Source organism: Neopelma chrysocephalum, unplaced genomic scaffold (assembly GCF_003984885.1).
Source record: "Neopelma chrysocephalum unplaced genomic scaffold, ASM398488v2 Primary Assembly neopelma1_103b, whole genome shotgun sequence".
Taxonomy (NCBI): domain Eukaryota; kingdom Metazoa; phylum Chordata; class Aves; order Passeriformes; family Pipridae; genus Neopelma; species Neopelma chrysocephalum.
In genome coordinates, this window is record NW_020897767.1 from 6602827 (window position 1) to 6621935 (window position 19109).

Consider the following 19109-nt stretch of genomic DNA (forward strand, 5'->3'; position numbering starts at 1 on the left):
AGAGGCGCAAGTACAAGAAACTAAACCAATGTATTTTTGTTTCAGTTGGTTTTACAAACTTATTTCAAGCTTGTGCACAGGTGACTTGAGACAATGCTTCTTGTAAGAAATTAATCTCACAGGTAACAGATTATTGGGTGAAATAGAAAATAAAGACCCTGAGTAGAGAACTGTTTGTTTCCTCTGGGTAGGAGAGTCTTTAGTGAACAAGAACTTGTACTAAATCTTCTACTTCATCATCTGATGTAGGAAGTCCTTGGTTTTTCACTGAATATTCCTGATGTTCGTATAAGTGGCAAAAATACATCCTGTGCTTGTTGCAGTCCAGAAAGACAAATTTTCTCTTGAAGTTCAGCTTATGGAGTTAGGGAGGAGCAGAGAGGAAACCAGAAAACACTTGGGTTTTTTACTGAACCCAAGAAAACTGCCTTTTTTTATCAAGTGTAGAAATAAATTAAATATAAGAGCTGATTTGTATCCAGAGAACCTGTGAGAGTTATATAAATACTACTTTACATTTTAGAGTTTTTTGCTGTGTAAATAGAACTTATGCCAAGACCCTTTAATAATTTAATTTGTTCGGAGAGCTTATAACTTGAGAAAGATATCCACTGTATGGAAAAGGGCTTGTTATATCATGAATGTTTGCTTAAAATTTGAAAACAAATATTTGTATCTCCGGGTGTGGATAATTATGAAACTTCCTGCACAGGTACCGAAGACATTGAACCAACCCTGGACGGAGAACTGAAGTTAGAATGTGTAATACCTTTATATAGTTCAAGGATTGGGTCTTTGGAAGTAAAATTTAAGAATGAGTAGGTTTTTCACATATTTTAAGAAGCAGACTACTCATGCAGTACCTGCACTGAAGTTTTGCAGAAGCCCATGTACCTGGCAAATGATAAAAGCTGTATTTCTAGGAATAGCATCTTAGCATTCATGTTTTCTTGTTCAATATAAATCTTTCCCGAGCCATCAGTGCTGTGTTCTGGTGCTCAGGGTGCTCTGTTCTCTGAGGACTTCCCACAACTGTCCTGTCTGAAGGCACATGTACTCCTATGGAATTGTGCTTGTGGGCCAAGCTGTGTATTTTTGTGCAGCTATAGAATGTAGACTTAACACAATGATCAGTTAGTAATTATTTCTGAATAGTCTTACATTTGCAGGCAAGTTTTAATTTTTCACTGTTGCTATTTTTTTTAAATACAGCTTTTCATGCAGATTGAGGCACTGTTTCCAAGAAGATTTGGAACTTGGAGTGAATATGCTAAAAAATACTGCAATGCTCGTGTCAGGTATTACTAGAATTGCTTATTTATTTTCTTATCTCTTTGATTATTATTTCTGTGATTTTTCTTGCCATGTGAAGTGAAATAATCAGTAGGTAGTACCTCTACTGCTGTAACACACCATCCTGCTTGGAAACCTGGGGTGAGGTACCATCTCCTCCATCTAAGAGGATTGGAAAGAGGATTACATTTATTAAATTGATAAATTCCACTTTTATTAAATAAAAGTGAAAGCTATTAAAGTTTGAAATACAGTTTAAGTGCCAGCAATCTCTTAAGTAAAATTATTTACACATTTACTTTTGTTAGTGTGAAGTTTGTAGGTTTTACCTTTAGACCTGGAGTTTTTGACTCTCAGTCTTATGCTCATGTTCATGTAATAATTTATATCTCCCTTTATTGTGGGATCCAGGTTTTTTGTTATCCCACCATACCTGAGTGGAAAAAAAGTCCAATACTTGTCTCTTTATTTTACAGCTTTACTGAATAAAAGTAAGTGAATAAAACTCCCCAAAGCACAGTAGTGTTTGTAATTCTGTTTGAGGGATCCGATGTAGCCACTGCAATTCCTGTCCACCCCTCTGCCTCCAATTTGTGTAGTGACATTGCTCATTACACACTTCTCCCCACATGTAACTCATGAATTTTAACCCATTTTTCTCTCTTGCATCTTTCATGAGTTTATATGTTTCATGTGCTTTGAGTTATTAATTTAAGGAGGATTCATTTCCCTCTGACTTGCCTGCCTCAGCTTTATTTTAATGATGGTTTCTCTAGCTAGGATCTAAAGCAGAGGGGATAGAAGCAGCTCCAATTTAAAATGCTTGCTTTTACCCATCTGACTCCATGTTACAATCTGGAATGTGAGAAGTTACAAGAAGGGAAAAACCTTTAAAAAATTTCTTAGCTAAAAAATTTCATATCTCCAACTTTGCATGTATTCAAAATAACAGATTTTTGTCAAGTAAATTAGATGGCAGTTAGGTTTAATTTTTACAGTAATAATGACAGTTTCATTTTCATAAAACTTGTTTTTCTCCCTCCATCATACACATTTTATCAGTATTTAATTTCAAATACCATGGAAGAGCACTGTCTAGTTTTCAGGCAGAGAAATGCTATTTTTTCCATGGTGTTTTGACTGAATGCATCTGTAATTTTCACACCACAAGTGTGTGTGGGCACAGCCTGGTGTAGCTACTCAATCAGAGACGATTAACTTATTTTTGGAGTACCATAAATGTAATAAAAATGAAGTTCAGGGTTTGGCAGGCTTCAGAGGAATAACTTTTTCTTCATGACTTGGCTGAAACAAAACATCCTGTGGTAATAAACTCCATAGATTCATTTTGTGCATATATTTTATGTTGTGGGTGGTTTTCACTGAGGTGTCCATAGACACCTGTTTGAAAGGTGAGGTCCAAACTATTCCTGGGAGGTTTTGCATCCATTTCTGTTATATCCCCAGTGAAGATGGAGGGAGGAGACCTTTACAAGGACAGCCATACAAACAGAAAAGCAGGGATAGGAGAAGGAGGTGTTGCAGCATTCCCAGTGTGTTGTGCCAATACTTCACCAGTCAGAAGTGATTCCCTCAGCCGCTTTCCCAAGTGACTGTAGTCAATTAGAACACTGGTGATAAGCTCATTAAGACTTCAAATTATCTAATATTTTTTTTTAGATTTTTTAAAATAAAAATTACATGCTTGCAACATACTCCTCTGGCTCTGGCAAATGCTATCTAGGCTCTTCTCCAAAGGCACCAAAATCTCTCATTTTCATTATTTCATGATCTCTTGGCAATGTTGACAGTGCAAAGCTGCTGTTCCTGCTGCAACCCCTCCTTAAAAACAGCAAAGAAAGAATAAGGAAAACTGAGTTAATAAATTCTTTCTCTCTTCAACCTTAACTTTTTAACATTAAACCTACTTCCTCTATGTAACCGCACTCATTAAATAGTATTACATGTAAAGACAGTACCTTAAGCTTTAAATCCTCTGACAGTAACTAGGAAGGAATTCTCAGGGAGGGAAACAAAGGAATATTAATGGTGATACTTTCAGTTTTTGTGATGACTTTCCTGCCTATAATGTAATAAAGAATATTCTCATGGTAGTTCATTCTTCTTATGAAACAAGAGTTCCAAAATCATACCTGAAAATTCTGCTCCCTGTGGACACGGCAGTGCAGATTAGGCAGAGGATTGTGTGCAGCTGATGGATGGTAATTCCTGCAGGCAGTGGGGGCTGTTGGGAAGTTGAAGCAGCTCTGACTTCAGCACTGGAAGGAATCAGAGGGAAAACAATCACCTCTCTGGCACAAACAGGAGCTCCAAGGATTGTTACCTAGCACACTTTCATATCTAATAGCCTGTCTTAAAATTAATTACGTACTGAAGTTTTCCACTGAATGTGGAAGATCTAGTGTTGATTTTTTTCATTTCCAGGTTTTTTGGGAAAAGAGCTCAATGGGACTGTAGAGGGGCTTCAAATTTAGAAGAACTACATCAACTTTTAAGTGCAATAATGATCAGAAGACTGAAGAATGATGTTCTAACTCAGCTGCCTCCCAAAGTCAGGCAGCGCATTCCCTTTGACCTCCCCCAGGCCGCAGCAAAGGTACATTTTTGCTACACTTTTGCTACAAACACATTTGTTAGGAAATAGGAATATCTGTGTATCCATCTGCATTTATATGTGTGTTATTATGTGCAGTACAAAGACTGAGTGAATATAAAGCATGGTGTGTCTGTTATTCTCTTTAAAATATAACACAAAGAACGTTACAAAGCAGGTTTTTTTGCATCAGAGATAAAATTTGTCTTTATTTTAGTACAATCCTTTTTTCTGTCTTCTTTTCCCATAGATTTTGAATCCTACAGTTACTTTTAGCCAAATTTGCCAGAGTTCTCAAAAGCACTCAGTTCCCAAACATTTCATACTTGGAATGTACATGTTGAGGTAGAACGTGCTTTGTACTGTGTGTGTAACCTCTGGTCTCTTCTGCCTACTAGAATTTGAATGCCACTTTTGCAGAGTGGGAGAAATTAATGAGAAACCTGAATCCAGATGCCACTGAAAGCCACTTCTCTCAGGTCATGAATCTGATCACACGGATGTACAAAGAAACAGCCATTGCCAAGGTGAGCGTGGAAGGCTTTTCTTAGTAGAAGAAACACTCTGGTTTGCCCTGCATGTTTATGGAACAGGCAGAACCCCATTCTAGTGGAAAAAGGGAAATCTGAAGGCTGCTGCAGTGGGTATTGCATTAACTGATCACTGATAAGTTTTGTTATTAACTGTCATCATTACTTTAATAGTTTTTGTAAAAGATATTGAAAATTGCATTTGACACAATAGGATTCTATGAATGCTTAAGTAGAGCAGTGTTTTATCATTATGGTATCATGAAAGTATCAGAATTATTCTTTCAGTTTTGATGTATAGTTTTATGTGGGTGCAGATGCAGAAGTTCTGATTAAACATTACCTTGTCCCTTTGAAATATGTTTGTTTTTTTCCAAATATGGATTAAAACATCAGATAAATGTAATTAAAAAGGGCTTTATCTACATCCTAGTCAGAAGACGTGCAATGTAATTATATGATGTTTCCAGGATAATTTTTTCCTCTCTGAAGGAATGAGTTGGGTTTTTCAAAGGCATCAAGTGGTGGCATTTTTTTAAATCTGAATCATTTTATACTTAGCAATGTTAGAGTTTGAAAAGTCTTAACGTGGATAACAAAAGGTATGGAAATTTACCTTTTTCTATTACAAGGGATCAAAAGACCTTAAAATAAAATGTCTATTTGAACATAATATGGTTCAAATGAAATACACTCTCTTACTCCAGGCAGGAGCAGTGAAGGATTACATCAAAATGATGCTTGAGAATGACAAGCTGAAGTTCCTTGTCTTTGCCCACCACCTGAGCATGCTGCAGGCCTGCACAGAGGCTGTCATAGAAAACAAGGTAAAGAGTGAACAAGTGTGCTCACAGATTTAACTTCAGATGTACAAATACATGGGAGCTGTGTTTGAACTCAGGAGAACTGCACATGACTACAGGAGTTTAGGATTTTACATGTTATACAGATCAGTGCCACTTGGTTAAAAGGGATCATGTGGTTTGATGTAAACACACTCTGGTATGATACTTTATTATTATTAAATCAATGCTGTAGGCAGTTGTTTTCCAACCTTTTCTACCAAAGTGCCTCTGTCTACTTTTTTGGGGTTTTAGCAGCACATTATCATCTCACCTGAGTGTTTCATTCAAAGCAGTAAAACTGTTGGCAGACAACTTTCACATTTCTCTGATCGTGGACTCTCAGCTATTGCTAGCAGTGGTGGCTAACTTTGCTGTTTTATATTGTTGTTATTTTTTAAATGCTTGGAATTTTAATAAAGCATGTCAGGGCAATTCCAGATTCTTCTGTGGAATATTCCATGTTAAGATCCCTCGTTTGTTCTGTCTTCTACTTTTGTAACCAGGGAACACTAAGCCTACACTTCTCTAGATGGAGGCTTAATTGTAATTCCAAGGGCAAATGAGTGCTGATGTATCCCAGGAATAGAACAGTTGTTCTCATGTTTTTCTGGGGGGACAGAGGCGGATTGGGTCCAAAGCAGACCCTGACAGTGTCATTTTGTGTCTGCTGTGATGTTACAGGTTCGCTACATTCGGATAGATGGGAGTGTCCCCTCTGCAGAAAGGATTCACCTTGTCAATCAGTTCCAGAAGGATCCTGAAACCAGGGTTGCTATTTTGAGCATTCAGGCAGCTGGGCAGGTAGGACAGAAAAGAAAATACGGTGAATAATATACTTGAGGGTTGTAGGTACTGAAGTCATTGGTGACTGAAGTGATTTAATGAAGGCAATTTATCTTCATGCAATTTGTCTTTTGCAGACTCAGGTCTTCATTTCTTTGCACTAATCACATTCACTGTTTTAAGCTTCTCTTGAAATTACTTGGGAAAAATGATGATAAGCAGCAGCATCTCATTCTTGAATAATCAGGAAAAACTCTATTTCACTAAAAATGCCAGATTAATAAGAAATAAGTGTTACTTCCATAATGAAAAACAATATGCAGTCTTTGAAGTATTTTTTTTTATCTTACTTATCCCTATCTGAGGCCCAAGGTAGAAATCAGTATAACAGGCCCATCTGCTGTCGAGGTGGCCGCTCTTTCTTCCATATAAAAATGTCCTGTACAACCTTTAGCTTTCTTTTGCTTCAGATAATCAGTTGTTTGTGTGTGGAACCTTTTTTCTAAGATGCATCTACCTATTTTCCTTAGGGTTTAACCTTCACTGCTGCCACTCATGTGGTGTTTGCTGAATTGTATTGGGATCCAGGCCACATAAAACAGGCAGAGGACAGAGCACACAGGATTGGGCAGAGCAGCTCTGTGAACATCCACTTCCTCATTGCCAAGGGAACCATGGACACCCTCATGTGGGCAATGCTGAACCGCAAGGTGGGTGTGGGGTGGAGCCAAGGGATCAGGAACTCCCTGTGGTTCAGGGAGCACTTTGCCAAGGTGAACGGGATGGTTCACATCTACAGGAGATGGTGGTTTTATCTTCCAGCCTTTTGTTGCTCTGGTTGTTCAGTTTGCAGTTTTACAGTGTTCTGCTCACTCATAACAACTGGAATTTGTTATGTTTTTTGTTTTAACTGAATGAGTGTTGTGCCTAAACTCAACTTTCTTTCTGAGAGGCAGAGGCATTCTCAGGTAATTCTTCAGTAGATCCAAGATTACACTGATCTTATCTTCTGTTGCCATTTTCCACTGGTATTACCCAGTTGTTGTTAGAAACCTTAGAACCATAGAATGATTTGGGTTGGAAGGGACCTTAAAGCTCCTCCTGTTCCACCCCCTGCCATGGGCAGGGACACCTTCCTTTAGACCATGTTGCTCAGAGCTCCATCCCACCTGGCCTTGGACACTTCCAGGGATGGGGCAGCCACAGCTTCCCTGGGCAACCTGTGCCAGGGCCTCTCCACCCTCACAGGGAAGAATTTCTTCCTAATATCCCATCTACCCCTGCCCTCTGTCAGTTTAAAGCTAGGATAGTTCCAGTCTGCTTTTTTTTCCTTACTGGGAAGATCTTGGGCAGTTCACAGGACTAAGAAAAATAATTTGACTGTTTTGCTTCTGTGACCTTTTGTGACCTTTGGTACCACTCGTGTCTTGTCTTGGTAACTGAGGTGTGTCAGTGCTCTGTGTTCTGTGAGCTCTTGTGCTCTGACACTGCCCCAAGTGTCACTGTGGAGGGAACTACCTTTTAAGCACCAGGTCTCAGAATCATTTGGGTCTGTGACTACACAGGGTTTATTCTGATGCAAATGTGAGCTCATGGTTGGGGGTCCTGCCTTTGGCTGCCCCTGTATTGCAGTGGTTCTGTTGGTTTGTTCTCCACTGGTACCCATTTGTTTGGCAGTATATTCCTCTTCTTCAGAAAAATAACCACTGCTCAAAGAATCCAGGTACTGCAAACTGTACTTGACATACAGTTGGAGTATGAAATTCTGTGTTCTGCTTCTTGGAGGTACCTCTGAAAAAAAATCTGTCAGTCTGGTGCATTATGAGTCTCCTTAAACATGGCACAGATGGGTCTCAGTAATTCAATAGCAATTTACCTTGCAAGTTCTGTCACTGAACTGCTGCTTTCAATTAATTCTGCCTTTGTTTGTCTCCACGTGCCAAGCAGAACAATAATAAGACTGTTAGAGATGTACACAACCATATATTCTCTTTCAAGTTAATAAACACTGACATTTTGCGTACAGCATACTACTCCTAGTATGCCAAATACAGGACTTGGCATTACTCTTGCACAAATGGATGCTGAAAGAAGAATAGGTTTAATCACTTATTTTTAATTACAGCAGTTTATCCCATTGCAAATGCTGAATTAGGTTTGCAAGGGAAGCAAATTGAGTGGTTATAGGTGAATAAATTTTCCCCAACGCGTGAATTCCTTGGAAACTCTCTGCACTTGTCTTTCTGCAGGCCAAAGTCACAGGCAGCACCTTGAATGGCAGGAAAGAGAAGATGCAGGCTGAAGAAGGGGATAAGGAGAAATGGGATTTTTTGAGTTTTGCTGAGACTTGGACCCCAAATGAAAGTCTAGAAGATCCCAGAAATGAACTTTTATTTACGCATGTAAGTCTTGGAAATTACATTCTTCTATTTCATTTTTAAAAATTCTAACTGTTGTTTGCTTGAGCTTTCTGTGCACTTCAGACTTACTAAGGGAGAAACACTAAATAAGTAGGAAAAAGTAATGTAAATTCCATTTAAAAACTTTTGTGAAGTTGGGAAAAGTGCTCTGCTGGGGATAAATGTCAGCTACAGGCTTCTGAGGGGTCCTTGTGTTATGTTTAGGTGACAGACCCACCAAATAATTTCTGTTTAAATTACATCTTTATTACTTGTTCTGAATTTAATTGACTGTTATTTAAAACAGTGTTTAAAAGCCTTTCCTTGTAATGGGCACCTTCCAAAAAGGCACATATATATATATATGTATATACACACATATATATAGACACACACACACACACACACACACACATATATATCCAGTATATATAATATACCAGTTCTGTATATTTGTTTTCTAGTAATGCTATTTCAGAATTTTCCTGAGAATTATGAAAATACTTTTCACAGAACAGGAGGGAAACATTAAATTGCTTTTTCTGCTCACAGTTTGGTTTTAAAGGAAGGGATCTTTTGTTTCTGTCCTCAAAGCAAAAACAACTACTTGTATTAGAAGGTAATATTAATGGAGAAAACTAATAATTTTAACACCACCTGATGCAGTCACAAGTGGGGTTAAGAGGTCTTTTCCAAACCTACATGATTCTATAATTCTCTATTTCTTTCCTAGTTTGAGAAGGAAAAGCAGCACGACATTCGTTCCTTCTTTTCCCCAAAATCCTCCACGGAGAAGAAACGCAAAAGATTTTCTGGCAGTGAATTGTTACAGAATGATACAGAATCTTCTGAAGTCACAAAAGAAGAGGATGAAAACCTGGATTCCACACCAGTAAATGCTGGGGATCCAGTTTGCCCTGAAAGCACCTGTAAGCACGAAGCCAAAAGAGCCAGAAGCACAAGTGGATCTACCCCAGGCAGCTGCAGTGATAAAAAGAAAACATCTCTGACTGCAGAAAAGCCCTCCTTGTTTTCAGGAAATAACAGTGAACTCCCTCCTTGTGGCTTAAACACTTCCAGCAAAAGCACAGCTGAAAACCAAGTTTGGCACTGCAAGGTTTGCACTTACACCAACCACGACCTGCTGCCTTACTGTGAGATGTGCGGGTGCCCTCAGAGCAGCAGTGGTGAGTGTTGGGGCACAGAAAAACAGGCATTTCTCATTCCAGATGTGATTCATCTCGGAAAATACAGACCTTTTGAGCATGTGGCTGTTTAGAAGTCCAGGCAAAATATGAAAAATTGTGCCTTTACATGAACAGATACCTGCCCAGTGATCCTTCCTAATCTTGCCTTCCCCAGGGATCTTTTATGAGTTCAATTTGAAACAAGTGGAAAATTCACATAAATGTTAACAGGATATAAATTCCATGAGGAAGAGTATAAGCTCAGTTTTCTTTGCAGAAAATGGAGCTCTCCTTTTCCTCGAGGTTTTTGAGTATTCTGAATACAATTAAGAGGCAAACTTTTTCTTTACCTTTCAAAACTAAGCAACGTGGTATCAGTGTTTTATTAACTTTATTACTGTATATTTGTCATGAGAGACATTATCTGCAAAATATGGCTTTTCATTCTCCAACAGCTCACAGTAGATTACTTGTACTAAATTTTTTTCAAGCTGTCTGGAAAATTGGTGGAACATTTTTATAAGTCCATGCCCATATTTGTCATTTCAGTTGTAAATGAAGGAGTAAGGTTCTTTTTACTTATTTTTTATTTGTTACATTTAAATCTTTGTGCTTGTTCAAGTAAGGACAACTTCTGAATTTCCCAGGTATAAATCAATGCCTGGAGAACTGCTTTGTGTGCTTGTGGCATACAGTGGCTGTATATAATATAGAATTGCTATTTGGATTATTTAGTATATGCATTTTGACATTAAGTTGGGGGTGTGAGATTGAGAAATGAAAAGCTTTGTTCCGTGTGTTTACTTCTTTAGTACTAAAGTTATCTCCAGTTTTTGAGTGGTTGCACCACAGTAATATTAGAGAATAAAATGCCATTTCTTTGTATTTCAGTGACATGATCCTGTCTCCAGAGGGGTGTTGATGAGGTACCTGTACAGGCAACATAAATCCTCACTTTTCTGGTTTCTTCATCTTTAGTTGAGAGAATCTGTGAAGCTCCCACGAGCCAAACTGAGGAAGATGTGTCAGAGAGCCCCAGGAGAAGCGAGGAGAGAGCAGAGTGCAGTGCTGAGGATGGGAGAGAAGGTTTGGGGGAAATGGAGAATGGAGAAAGTGAAAAAAAGTGTGGAGAAGGTAAAGTGGGGTTCCTGTGAAAGAATGGTTATGTCCTGCTGTGAAACTGAATTAAATGCCTGTGGCATCAAAAACAGCTTTTAAATAAAACTTACACCTCTGAAACACAGACAGAAGGACAGACACTGCCACGGGACTGTCTTGGTGTAGCCTGGGACATTTATTGAATTTTGATGGTGGATGAACCCAGCCTGTCCATACAAATCCAGCTCTGGCTGCTTAAGAACTGTGCCAAACTATCAACTCTGAATCTGGGTAGTTTTATTGGAACTGAGGGCATTTCCTTGTGCTCTGGACAGCACAGGCAGAACAGATGATAGGGAATCCAGGAGAAACAGAAAAACAAAATGCACAGATACCTTAATTCCTTGCAGATTGAGCTGTGCATCTTCTGTTGTTCTGGAATTAGGTACATGTGTAATATTATTTTTAGTGTCTGAGTAAAATGAATGAAATGAAGAAAAAACTTTTTAATGTCAACATTTTTTTGTCTTTACAGGGGATGAAGATAAATCAGACACATTGCAAATATATGATGGCCTTATGTTTTGTGCAAGTAGGAATACTGATAGAATCCACCTGTATACAAAGGTAAACCTGCAATGTGCATGTTTATTGTCATTTTAAAATTACAAAGTGAAATGCTGTCCACTGAAATGTGTCTGTATACTTTCATTTGTTACATTTGATGTAAAAAGATCAATATTTTTGCAATAGCTGAAATGTACAAAAATGAGGTAGTTTATCATTCCAGTTCTTTTTCTGAATGGAATTAAGTAATTATTACTATTAATTAAGTAATAATTCCCTAGCTACATAACTTCTAACACTTGTCTTACAAAATTGGGCTAATACATTAGATCATTCTTAGAAATGCCACTGATAGTTGTTTAAGTTTCCTGTTTTATTATTAGTGTCTTATCACAAAATAATTTTAATAGAATACCATTCAAGATTAAAATAAAAACTACAGTGAACTCTGACAGACCAAGTAAATAAAATATTGTCACCACATTTTCAGAAAGCTCAGCATTGGTGCTCTAAGTCAGTAACTAAGCACATTCTCATTAATTTGCAGTGGTGATGGGAACACAGAAACCAGCAGTCAGGAATTTTCCAGGTCATTATTCAAAGGAGAGTCAGGACTTTCCAATTCCTTCTATTTTGTGATAGTAAAGTTCACTGGGAAGATTTCTTCAAGTTACAGAGTGAGTCAGTTTGTTCAGGTGCAACTGCAAAGCAGCCCAGATAACTGAGGGCAAGGCTCTGAGAAAACACATTTTTATTAGGCTGATAACAACTTGTTGCTTTAAAAATTAAGTGGAGGACTTTTTCAGACATTAAAAAAAAAGTTAAACATAATAAACAATGCCTGAAAATCCTGATTTTGAATTGTAATGAAGTGACATTTTCAGTCTACAATCATTCATTTCCCTTAGAAATTCAGTCAAGAGGATTGTAATTTCAGTTTCTTAGTGTAAGGCAATTTGTGTGTCTGAACTGTTTGCAAAGAAAAAAGTCAGATATATTAAAAATTAAATTTTTCAGCCCTTTTACTTTTAGGTATGTTGATGTGCATCATTTTTCTTGCATTAGCTCTGTGCCTTAGTGTTTGTTTTGACCTTGAGGCACTAAATTTAGTAGGAAGGGAGGATAATTCACTTGAAACAGATTATTTTTCTCCTAGATTGTGCTACATTGCATCTGTAAACAAAACTGTTTGCTTGTCTAGGATGGGGAGCCCCTGAATCATAATTTCATTCCATTGGACATTCAGCTGGATAACTGGGAAGATTTACCAGAGACTTTCCAGCATAGAAAAAATCGTGCACTGGTAAGAACAAGTTCCATTGGCACAGCAATATCATATTTAATACAGAGGAATTTGACTGACTTCTTAAAAAATAAATGCAGAATGCTTCCAGGCCTTGGGATCAAGGCACAGTTTCATCCCAGCAAGCAGATCTTAGGGATGCTGATGTGAATATTAATTATGCAGTCTGGTACTCTGGCAAATTATCCTGCCTCCTGTTCACATGTCATAGAGGGAATCAACCAGGGAATCTAATTTCTCCTTTACAGGATTAGTAACCAGCAATCATAAGTCAACAAAACAGCTTTATAAAGGTTCTGAATGGAGTACACTAGGAACAAGAATGTTCTAGATTGTCCCAGGGATGCAGTTCTGAGCAGGCTCCACTCTCACCCTTCCTTTGGTCTAGAACAATTCCCAAAGCAGTGTCAGGCCCAGCTCCACTGACACATTCAGTTAAATCCAGACTAAAGATCCCATTGACAATGGGGTTTGAGGAGAACAGTAACACTGCAAACCCCAGTACTCAAGGAAGGAAATCCAGATTGAAACTGGATGTGAAATATTATCTGCTTCACTTAGTTTCCTGTTTGGAAAATCAGATTCTGTTGTGTAGGAACGAACAGATTCTTTTTGTAGGTTCTCCAACAAGGTTGGAACTTAAATTTGTCAAAGGGACACGTGGCTGATTAAACCAGCTGTTCTGTGAGGCAGCAAATGAGTGGGATACACAAATGTTGCCAAGGGATTTCAAAGCCATTTGTTAGACTGAAAACATGGGGTAAGAATTCCAGAGGCAGTGGGTGGCACTTATGGATCTTCCTGTCCCTCAGCCTTCTGCTCTAGATTAGAAGATCCATATTACTAAATGTTCCTAAAAAGAATCAAGGAAATACTTTCTTGTTTCTGTTTCCATGGTGTCCTGCTGTTCCATTGACTTCTTTGTTGCTGCTCCAGCTCTGAGGAACTGAGAGTCTTCTGTGCACTTTTATATTTGCCATGGAAAAATACTCCAAGGAGAAAAAAAAAAATCATTGTCATCTTGAAATATGGAAGTTTGTTCCTGGATGTAGCTGGAGTCACAACTAAGTCCATACTGCCCAATGTATTTATTCTTTCCATAGTTGTGTTCACAAACAGCCTGACCTTGACTGTGGTAGGCAGTTGCACCTCAGTGGGGAACAGAGTGGAAAAATGGAAAGGGAAAAAAACCTACCAAATCACTTGTTCACTTGTCATATTGTTACTTCCATTTATTTTCTGTTGTAGAAATGAGAATGGGATTAATCATTTTTCCTCTACACGCACCCTAAAGCAAACAGCCATGTTAGAAATTCTAAATTCCTGTGTAGGGCAGTTTTCCCCTCAGTCCCTCACTGTTCTGTGATTATGGTTATTGAGGAAATCCATTAATCAATCATGTCAGTCCTGCCAGTTTACAGCTTCAAAGGTTTGGGGGCTTTTTGTGGTTTCCCAGCCTGTAAGAAAACTATTTGATTCGGTACCAGAAATGAAGTTCCTCTGAGCCCCTTTATTTTATTATACTTTCAAATTCTAAATGCAGAACAAGGAAAGGGGACCAATATCATGCTCCAGTCTCTATTTCCATTCTGAAATACTTTGTTAAGCAGTTCATCAGTTTTTCCTCAGGATCCTGTGGTGGTGTCAATTTGAGATTTCTGTCAATTTGAGATGAAGGGCAGGTTAAATTGCTCAAACTGCTCAAACTGTTGCCCTTTGACTGTTTCAGCAGGTGAGGGAGTGAGTTGCAGTTTGTATGAAGAATGACTTGCAGGGACCCTCTCTGACTATGCCAGCTGTTTTCAGCCAGTGTTGAACACATTAATCCCAGCACTCTTCAGTGGAATTACTTCTGTGTAATGCCTGTCATGCTGCTGACAATCATGTTCTCTGCCAGATCCTGAGGTTTGTGAAAGAATGGACTCAGCTGACAGCAATGAAGCAGAAGATTGTCAGAAAAAGTGGTCAGATATTTTACAGTCCTATTCATGCTGCAGAGGAGTTGTCTAAAAAGCAGTCTGTTGGCAGCAGCACAAAAAGGTATGTGGGGTTTAGTTTTAATTCCACTAACTAATTGCTGCAGGAAGTTCATTAAATTGTCCAAGTGTTTCTTAACCTCTTGATTGTCTCCTTCTATAAAACGTAGGAAAAATCTGTGAAGGGTGTTAGAAAACCTACCAGGACCTACAGCACCCTTCTGAGGTGTGTGTAGGGCCTGGCACACGTGTAGTACAGAGATGGACTCAGGAGGAGTTTTCTGTGTAGTGGTTTCTGGAACAATGATCAGAGTGAAGTGATTTAAAAGGTTTTACTTAAGAGCAGTTGTGTTTTGTGTGGTTTTACTTGGAAATGAAGGAGTGAGTTCAAACATAGCTAACAGAGCAAAGAGTCCTCCAGAGCTTGTAAAGATCCTGGGATTATCCAGAGTGTCACTGAGACTTCACCTAACTGGAACAAAGTGCCTGTCATTTTTAAATGACAATATCAAATTGCTGTCACTTTTAATTGTTACACACAAAACAAGTTAGCTGTTTGCTGGTTAGAATTCGGGTTTAGGAAAAGATATTTCATTTAATTCAGAAGTACGGTGAAGTACGTTCTCCCAAACTTTATTCATTTTTCCTCCAGAAAATGAGGAATGTTTCAAGAGAATATGCTGTACCAATCTTGCAGCAGCCAAGAGTGAACACTCTTTGAGGGAGATGGTTCCCTTTGTGACAGTGTTTGTCATTCCCAGGTATGTGACCAGGGAGGATGTGGCAGCAGCCTCGCTCTCCAAAGCCGCCAGCACCGGGGGCAGCGTCCGCCTCATCTCCAGGGACAGTGGGGTTTGTCCCAAGAAAGAAAATGCTCCTGTTGAACAATCCACAAAGTAGGTTTATTAATGCAATAAAGTGATTAAGCTCTTTTTCCACAGGTTTTTCTTTTTAAGGTAGTAAAATTATTTGCTGAGTGTCTGCCTTGCTGAAGTGCGGTAGTTACATGAGAAACTTGCTGTAGTGCTAATAAGCTGTGCTTTGTTATTATAACAATTTAGATTATATCTGATGTCTGCAGACATAGCTGCTAATTAACTGAGGCTGATTAAAACAGAACAATGATTCAGTTAAAGAAAAAAAATGTTAGCTCAGCCTCCTTGTGAGGTCAACAGCAAATTGGGCACACCAAATTTTCTTCTATTTGGCCTCAAAATTTAGAAAAAGAGAAAAGAATATAAAAATTCTAGACAGAAATTACCCTTTTTAAAAATGTTATTTAACAAGCAGTGTATATCCTGCTTTATTTGGAGCAGGAAATCAATAGGCATCCATGGAGATTGTAAAGAGAAACCAGGATGTTTCCTTTGACTTTTTTACTTCTGTTTACTTCTGTTAAAGAGGGGGCTGAAACATTTTACCTTTATATGTGTATATGCCTGATAAAACCCACCCTTTCTTTATGAATACAGCATAATATCAGCTAATAATTCAGTGTACATGTGTAAATGTAGTGAGATATGCAGAAGAAAAATCTGCCTTGTTATATTGTCAAATGTTGTCTAAGTGGAGATGTAAACCAAGTGGAGGGTTTGCAGTGTGCAGGTGTCAGTCTGAGCAAGGTATTATTTCAGCTAAAATTGCTATTTCAGAGCACAGAAGATATGTAGTGGAGAGACACAGTGCATAAAACCCCACTGAACTGTGGGGCTGAATCCCTCCTTTATCAACAGCTGGGCTTTGTTCTCTGCCAACAGGTTGCTTTCAGACACTGGAGGAGGTCCCTTAGCCCTTCATTCTGAACAGGGTGAAGGCTCCCCCCTGCCCAAAGGGTATTTGCAGGCCCTGGACAGCCAGGGGACCCCGCTGTGCCTGAGCTGTCAGCAGCCCACGGCACAGCTCCCGCCCGGCAGCCACGCCTGGGACACGCGGTTCTGCTCCCACGCCTGCCAGGAGGATTTCTCCATCCGCTCCAGCCAGAGCTACCTCAGGACCAAAGTGTTTGAAGTGGAACACGGGGTTTGCCAGTTCTGTCACCAAAACGCGCAGGAGCTTTATCTCAGCGTCAGAGACGCCCCCAGGAGTCGGCGCAAGGAACTGCTGGAGAGCTCCTGGATGTCCCACCTCCCACTGGGGCAGGTAATTGTGTGCAGTAACAGCTGATCTGGCTACAGACAGTTCAGAGAAACCCAAAGATGTTCTTACAGATTTAAGATAGAAAGTTAAGCCAGCATCAACAACAGAACAAGAAAAACAAGTCCTTAAAAACAATCAAACTAAATGCCTTTGACTTCTTGATTCTTCTATCCCACTGTCTTTTAACAGATTTTTCATCTCTAAAAGGCACAGGCATCAAAGCTCTGACTCTGTAGGGGTGAAGGTAAATACCAGAGCTGGTTGTACAGTTCAGGCTGGGTGAAAACATGCCAACTGCTTACACTTCTTTGCTTGTCCGGGGGGAGTAACTAAAAAATGCTAAGGCTGGCTTTGTTTATGCTGATGAGAACTATTAATAGCTACTCCCCTGAATGTCCTTGTTCTGATGGTAGCATGCACATGTAGCTCAGGAGTTGTCTCACACATCCTGTGCCCTGTCCTGTGTTTGCTGCAGCTGAACGAGATGATCCGGAGCCCCACGGAGGGGCAGTTCTGGCAGGTGGATCACATCCAGCCCGTGTACAGCGGAGGAGGACAGTGCTCCCTGGACAACCTCCAGACTCTGTGCACAGCCTGCCACAGGGAGGTCAGTGTGCTGGGGCCAGGAATCCTGGCCCTCTCCCCTGGAACCAGCAGCAGGAGCCTGAAGTCAGGCTCCTCCTCAGCCCTGCAGAACCCCCGTGCCCTCAGCCTCTCCCTCCCACACAGCAAAGGTGGAAATGCAGCATTAAACTGTTATGACATTTTTCTCAGGATTTGGGAAAATGCCACCTTAATAAACATCTGCATTTTATTATGCTGTGTACTGCAAAATCAGACTGGAGCTCAACTGTGGCCTAATGCTTTCCCTGGGCAGAGGTGCCAAGTCTCAACACTCACTGAACAGACCTGTCTCTCTCTTTTGCAGAGAACTGCCAAGCAGGCCAAGGAAAGAAGCCAACTGAAGAGAAGGTCTTTGGCTACAAAGTACGGCTGTGACATCACCAAATTTTTTGTGAAAATGTAAAATGCAAAATCCCTTCAGGTATAATGTAACACTGAATCCAGTACAGTTATATCATTTTCCTCATGCACTGATTTAACAGGAATCTCAGTAGCCCATCAATGCTGCTGGTAGAGAGGAGAAAATACGGAATTAAAACCAAGGAATCGTTTGTCACACTGAGGGTCAGAGGGCATCCAAGGTACTTGATTATGGTCATGTTTTTATGACCCTGTGGTTTAAAGCTAAATTTCTGCATGTAACCTTAGTGCACTGAGCCTGACTTACAGGACTTTGGCATTTAGAACTGATGTCGGTTGAATTCTGGTTTTACTTAAACCAGCTTGTATTAAAATTTTATTTATGATACGGAACACTAGATGTTACCAATTATGTCATCAAAGGTAGTTTCTGGGAAATGCCACAGTCACATTTTCCTTAACAAGATTGCTGATTATTCTGGACTGCTTACCTGGCTTTCTTTACAATTACTTTAAATAAATACAGTTCTTTTTCCTGGTGATTTTTTTCTCTGTCTCTCCTCATCCCTTGAATGCTGTAAGGCGGTTGTAAGCTCATAAAGCACATCTCCAGAAAGGACGTGGCTGAAATTTCAACTACATCTAGTTAAAATAAGCTGTAAAGTTATCCTGCTCAGAAAAATTCTTAGAAGTTATAAATCTTTTACTGAGAAAAAGAATGTTTAAGACAAGGTAGTTGCATAACTGCACCATTTTCTGTACAGCCAAACTCACTGGACATTTCCAGCAAAGATGCTTTCAGGTAATAAAGACACCTTTGGGTAACAGCCTGAAAAAAATGTTGGATGATGTTTGTGGTGCCTGAGTATAATAAAGGAATCATCTCTCCAGCAGTTTAAAGGACCAAGTAAGAATAGCCTGGGAACTAAGTGTGAGGGATTTTTTAAGTTTATATAGCCTTTACAAGAGCCCACACTGCAGTGTAAAATTTCATTAGAGAGGAGGAAACCAAGAGTATCAGGGAAGACGCTTAAGTTAAAATTTACTTAATCAGTAATTAGCCCAGTGCACTTTCTTTTAAAGAAGCTACACATTTAAACAGCAGCTACATTGGTCTTTATCTTACTTACCCCTTGGCCAGAGGAATTTCTCTCACAGAAACAATCTAGAGAACAAATTCCATGACAACACTTTCCCTGAAGAAAATTAACTCTTCTTCATCCTAAAAAATGCACTTCTACTTGCTAGAGCTTTATCTGAAGAAAACAATCTGACCCCTGTCCCCTCCAAGGAGCTTTAGGGCAACACCTGGGACCCTACTGTCAGCAGAACTCAACTCTCTACACATCATGTAGTCACAGTCATAAACAATGTCCTTCCTGGGTCAGATCATG

General features: G+C 39.4%; 1 protein-coding gene across 4 annotated transcripts in view; it reads left to right on the top strand.

The window, feature by feature from the left end:
• Positions 1-18922, top strand: part of ZRANB3 (zinc finger RANBP2-type containing 3) — a 44191-nt gene extending 25269 nt beyond the window's left edge. For 3 of the 4 annotated variants that reach the window (XM_027695875.1, XM_027695877.1, XM_027695878.1), the window contains 16 exons: positions 1213-1298; positions 3739-3910; positions 4306-4434; positions 5145-5264; positions 5964-6083; positions 6596-6775; positions 8315-8467; positions 9198-9651; positions 10630-10785; positions 11285-11376; positions 12518-12619; positions 14517-14659; positions 15357-15491; positions 16353-16734; positions 17207-17338; positions 17660-18257. In XM_027695875.1, the coding sequence (XP_027551676.1) occupies positions 1213-1298; positions 3739-3910; positions 4306-4434; positions 5145-5264; positions 5964-6083; positions 6596-6775; positions 8315-8467; positions 9198-9651; positions 10630-10785; positions 11285-11376; positions 12518-12619; positions 14517-14659; positions 15357-15491; positions 16353-16734; positions 17207-17338; positions 17660-17758 (2655 nt within the window). In that variant the 3' untranslated portion in view covers positions 17759-18257. Of the gene's footprint in view, positions 1-1212; positions 1299-3738; positions 3911-4305; positions 4435-5144; positions 5265-5963; positions 6084-6595; positions 6776-8314; positions 8468-9197; positions 9652-10629; positions 10786-11284; positions 11377-12517; positions 12620-14516; positions 14660-15356; positions 15492-16352; positions 16735-17206; positions 17339-17659; positions 18258-18280 lie in introns of those variants that run through there. The other variant, XM_027695876.1, reaches the window with a different exon arrangement.
• Positions 18923-19109: the final 187 nt, after the last annotated feature.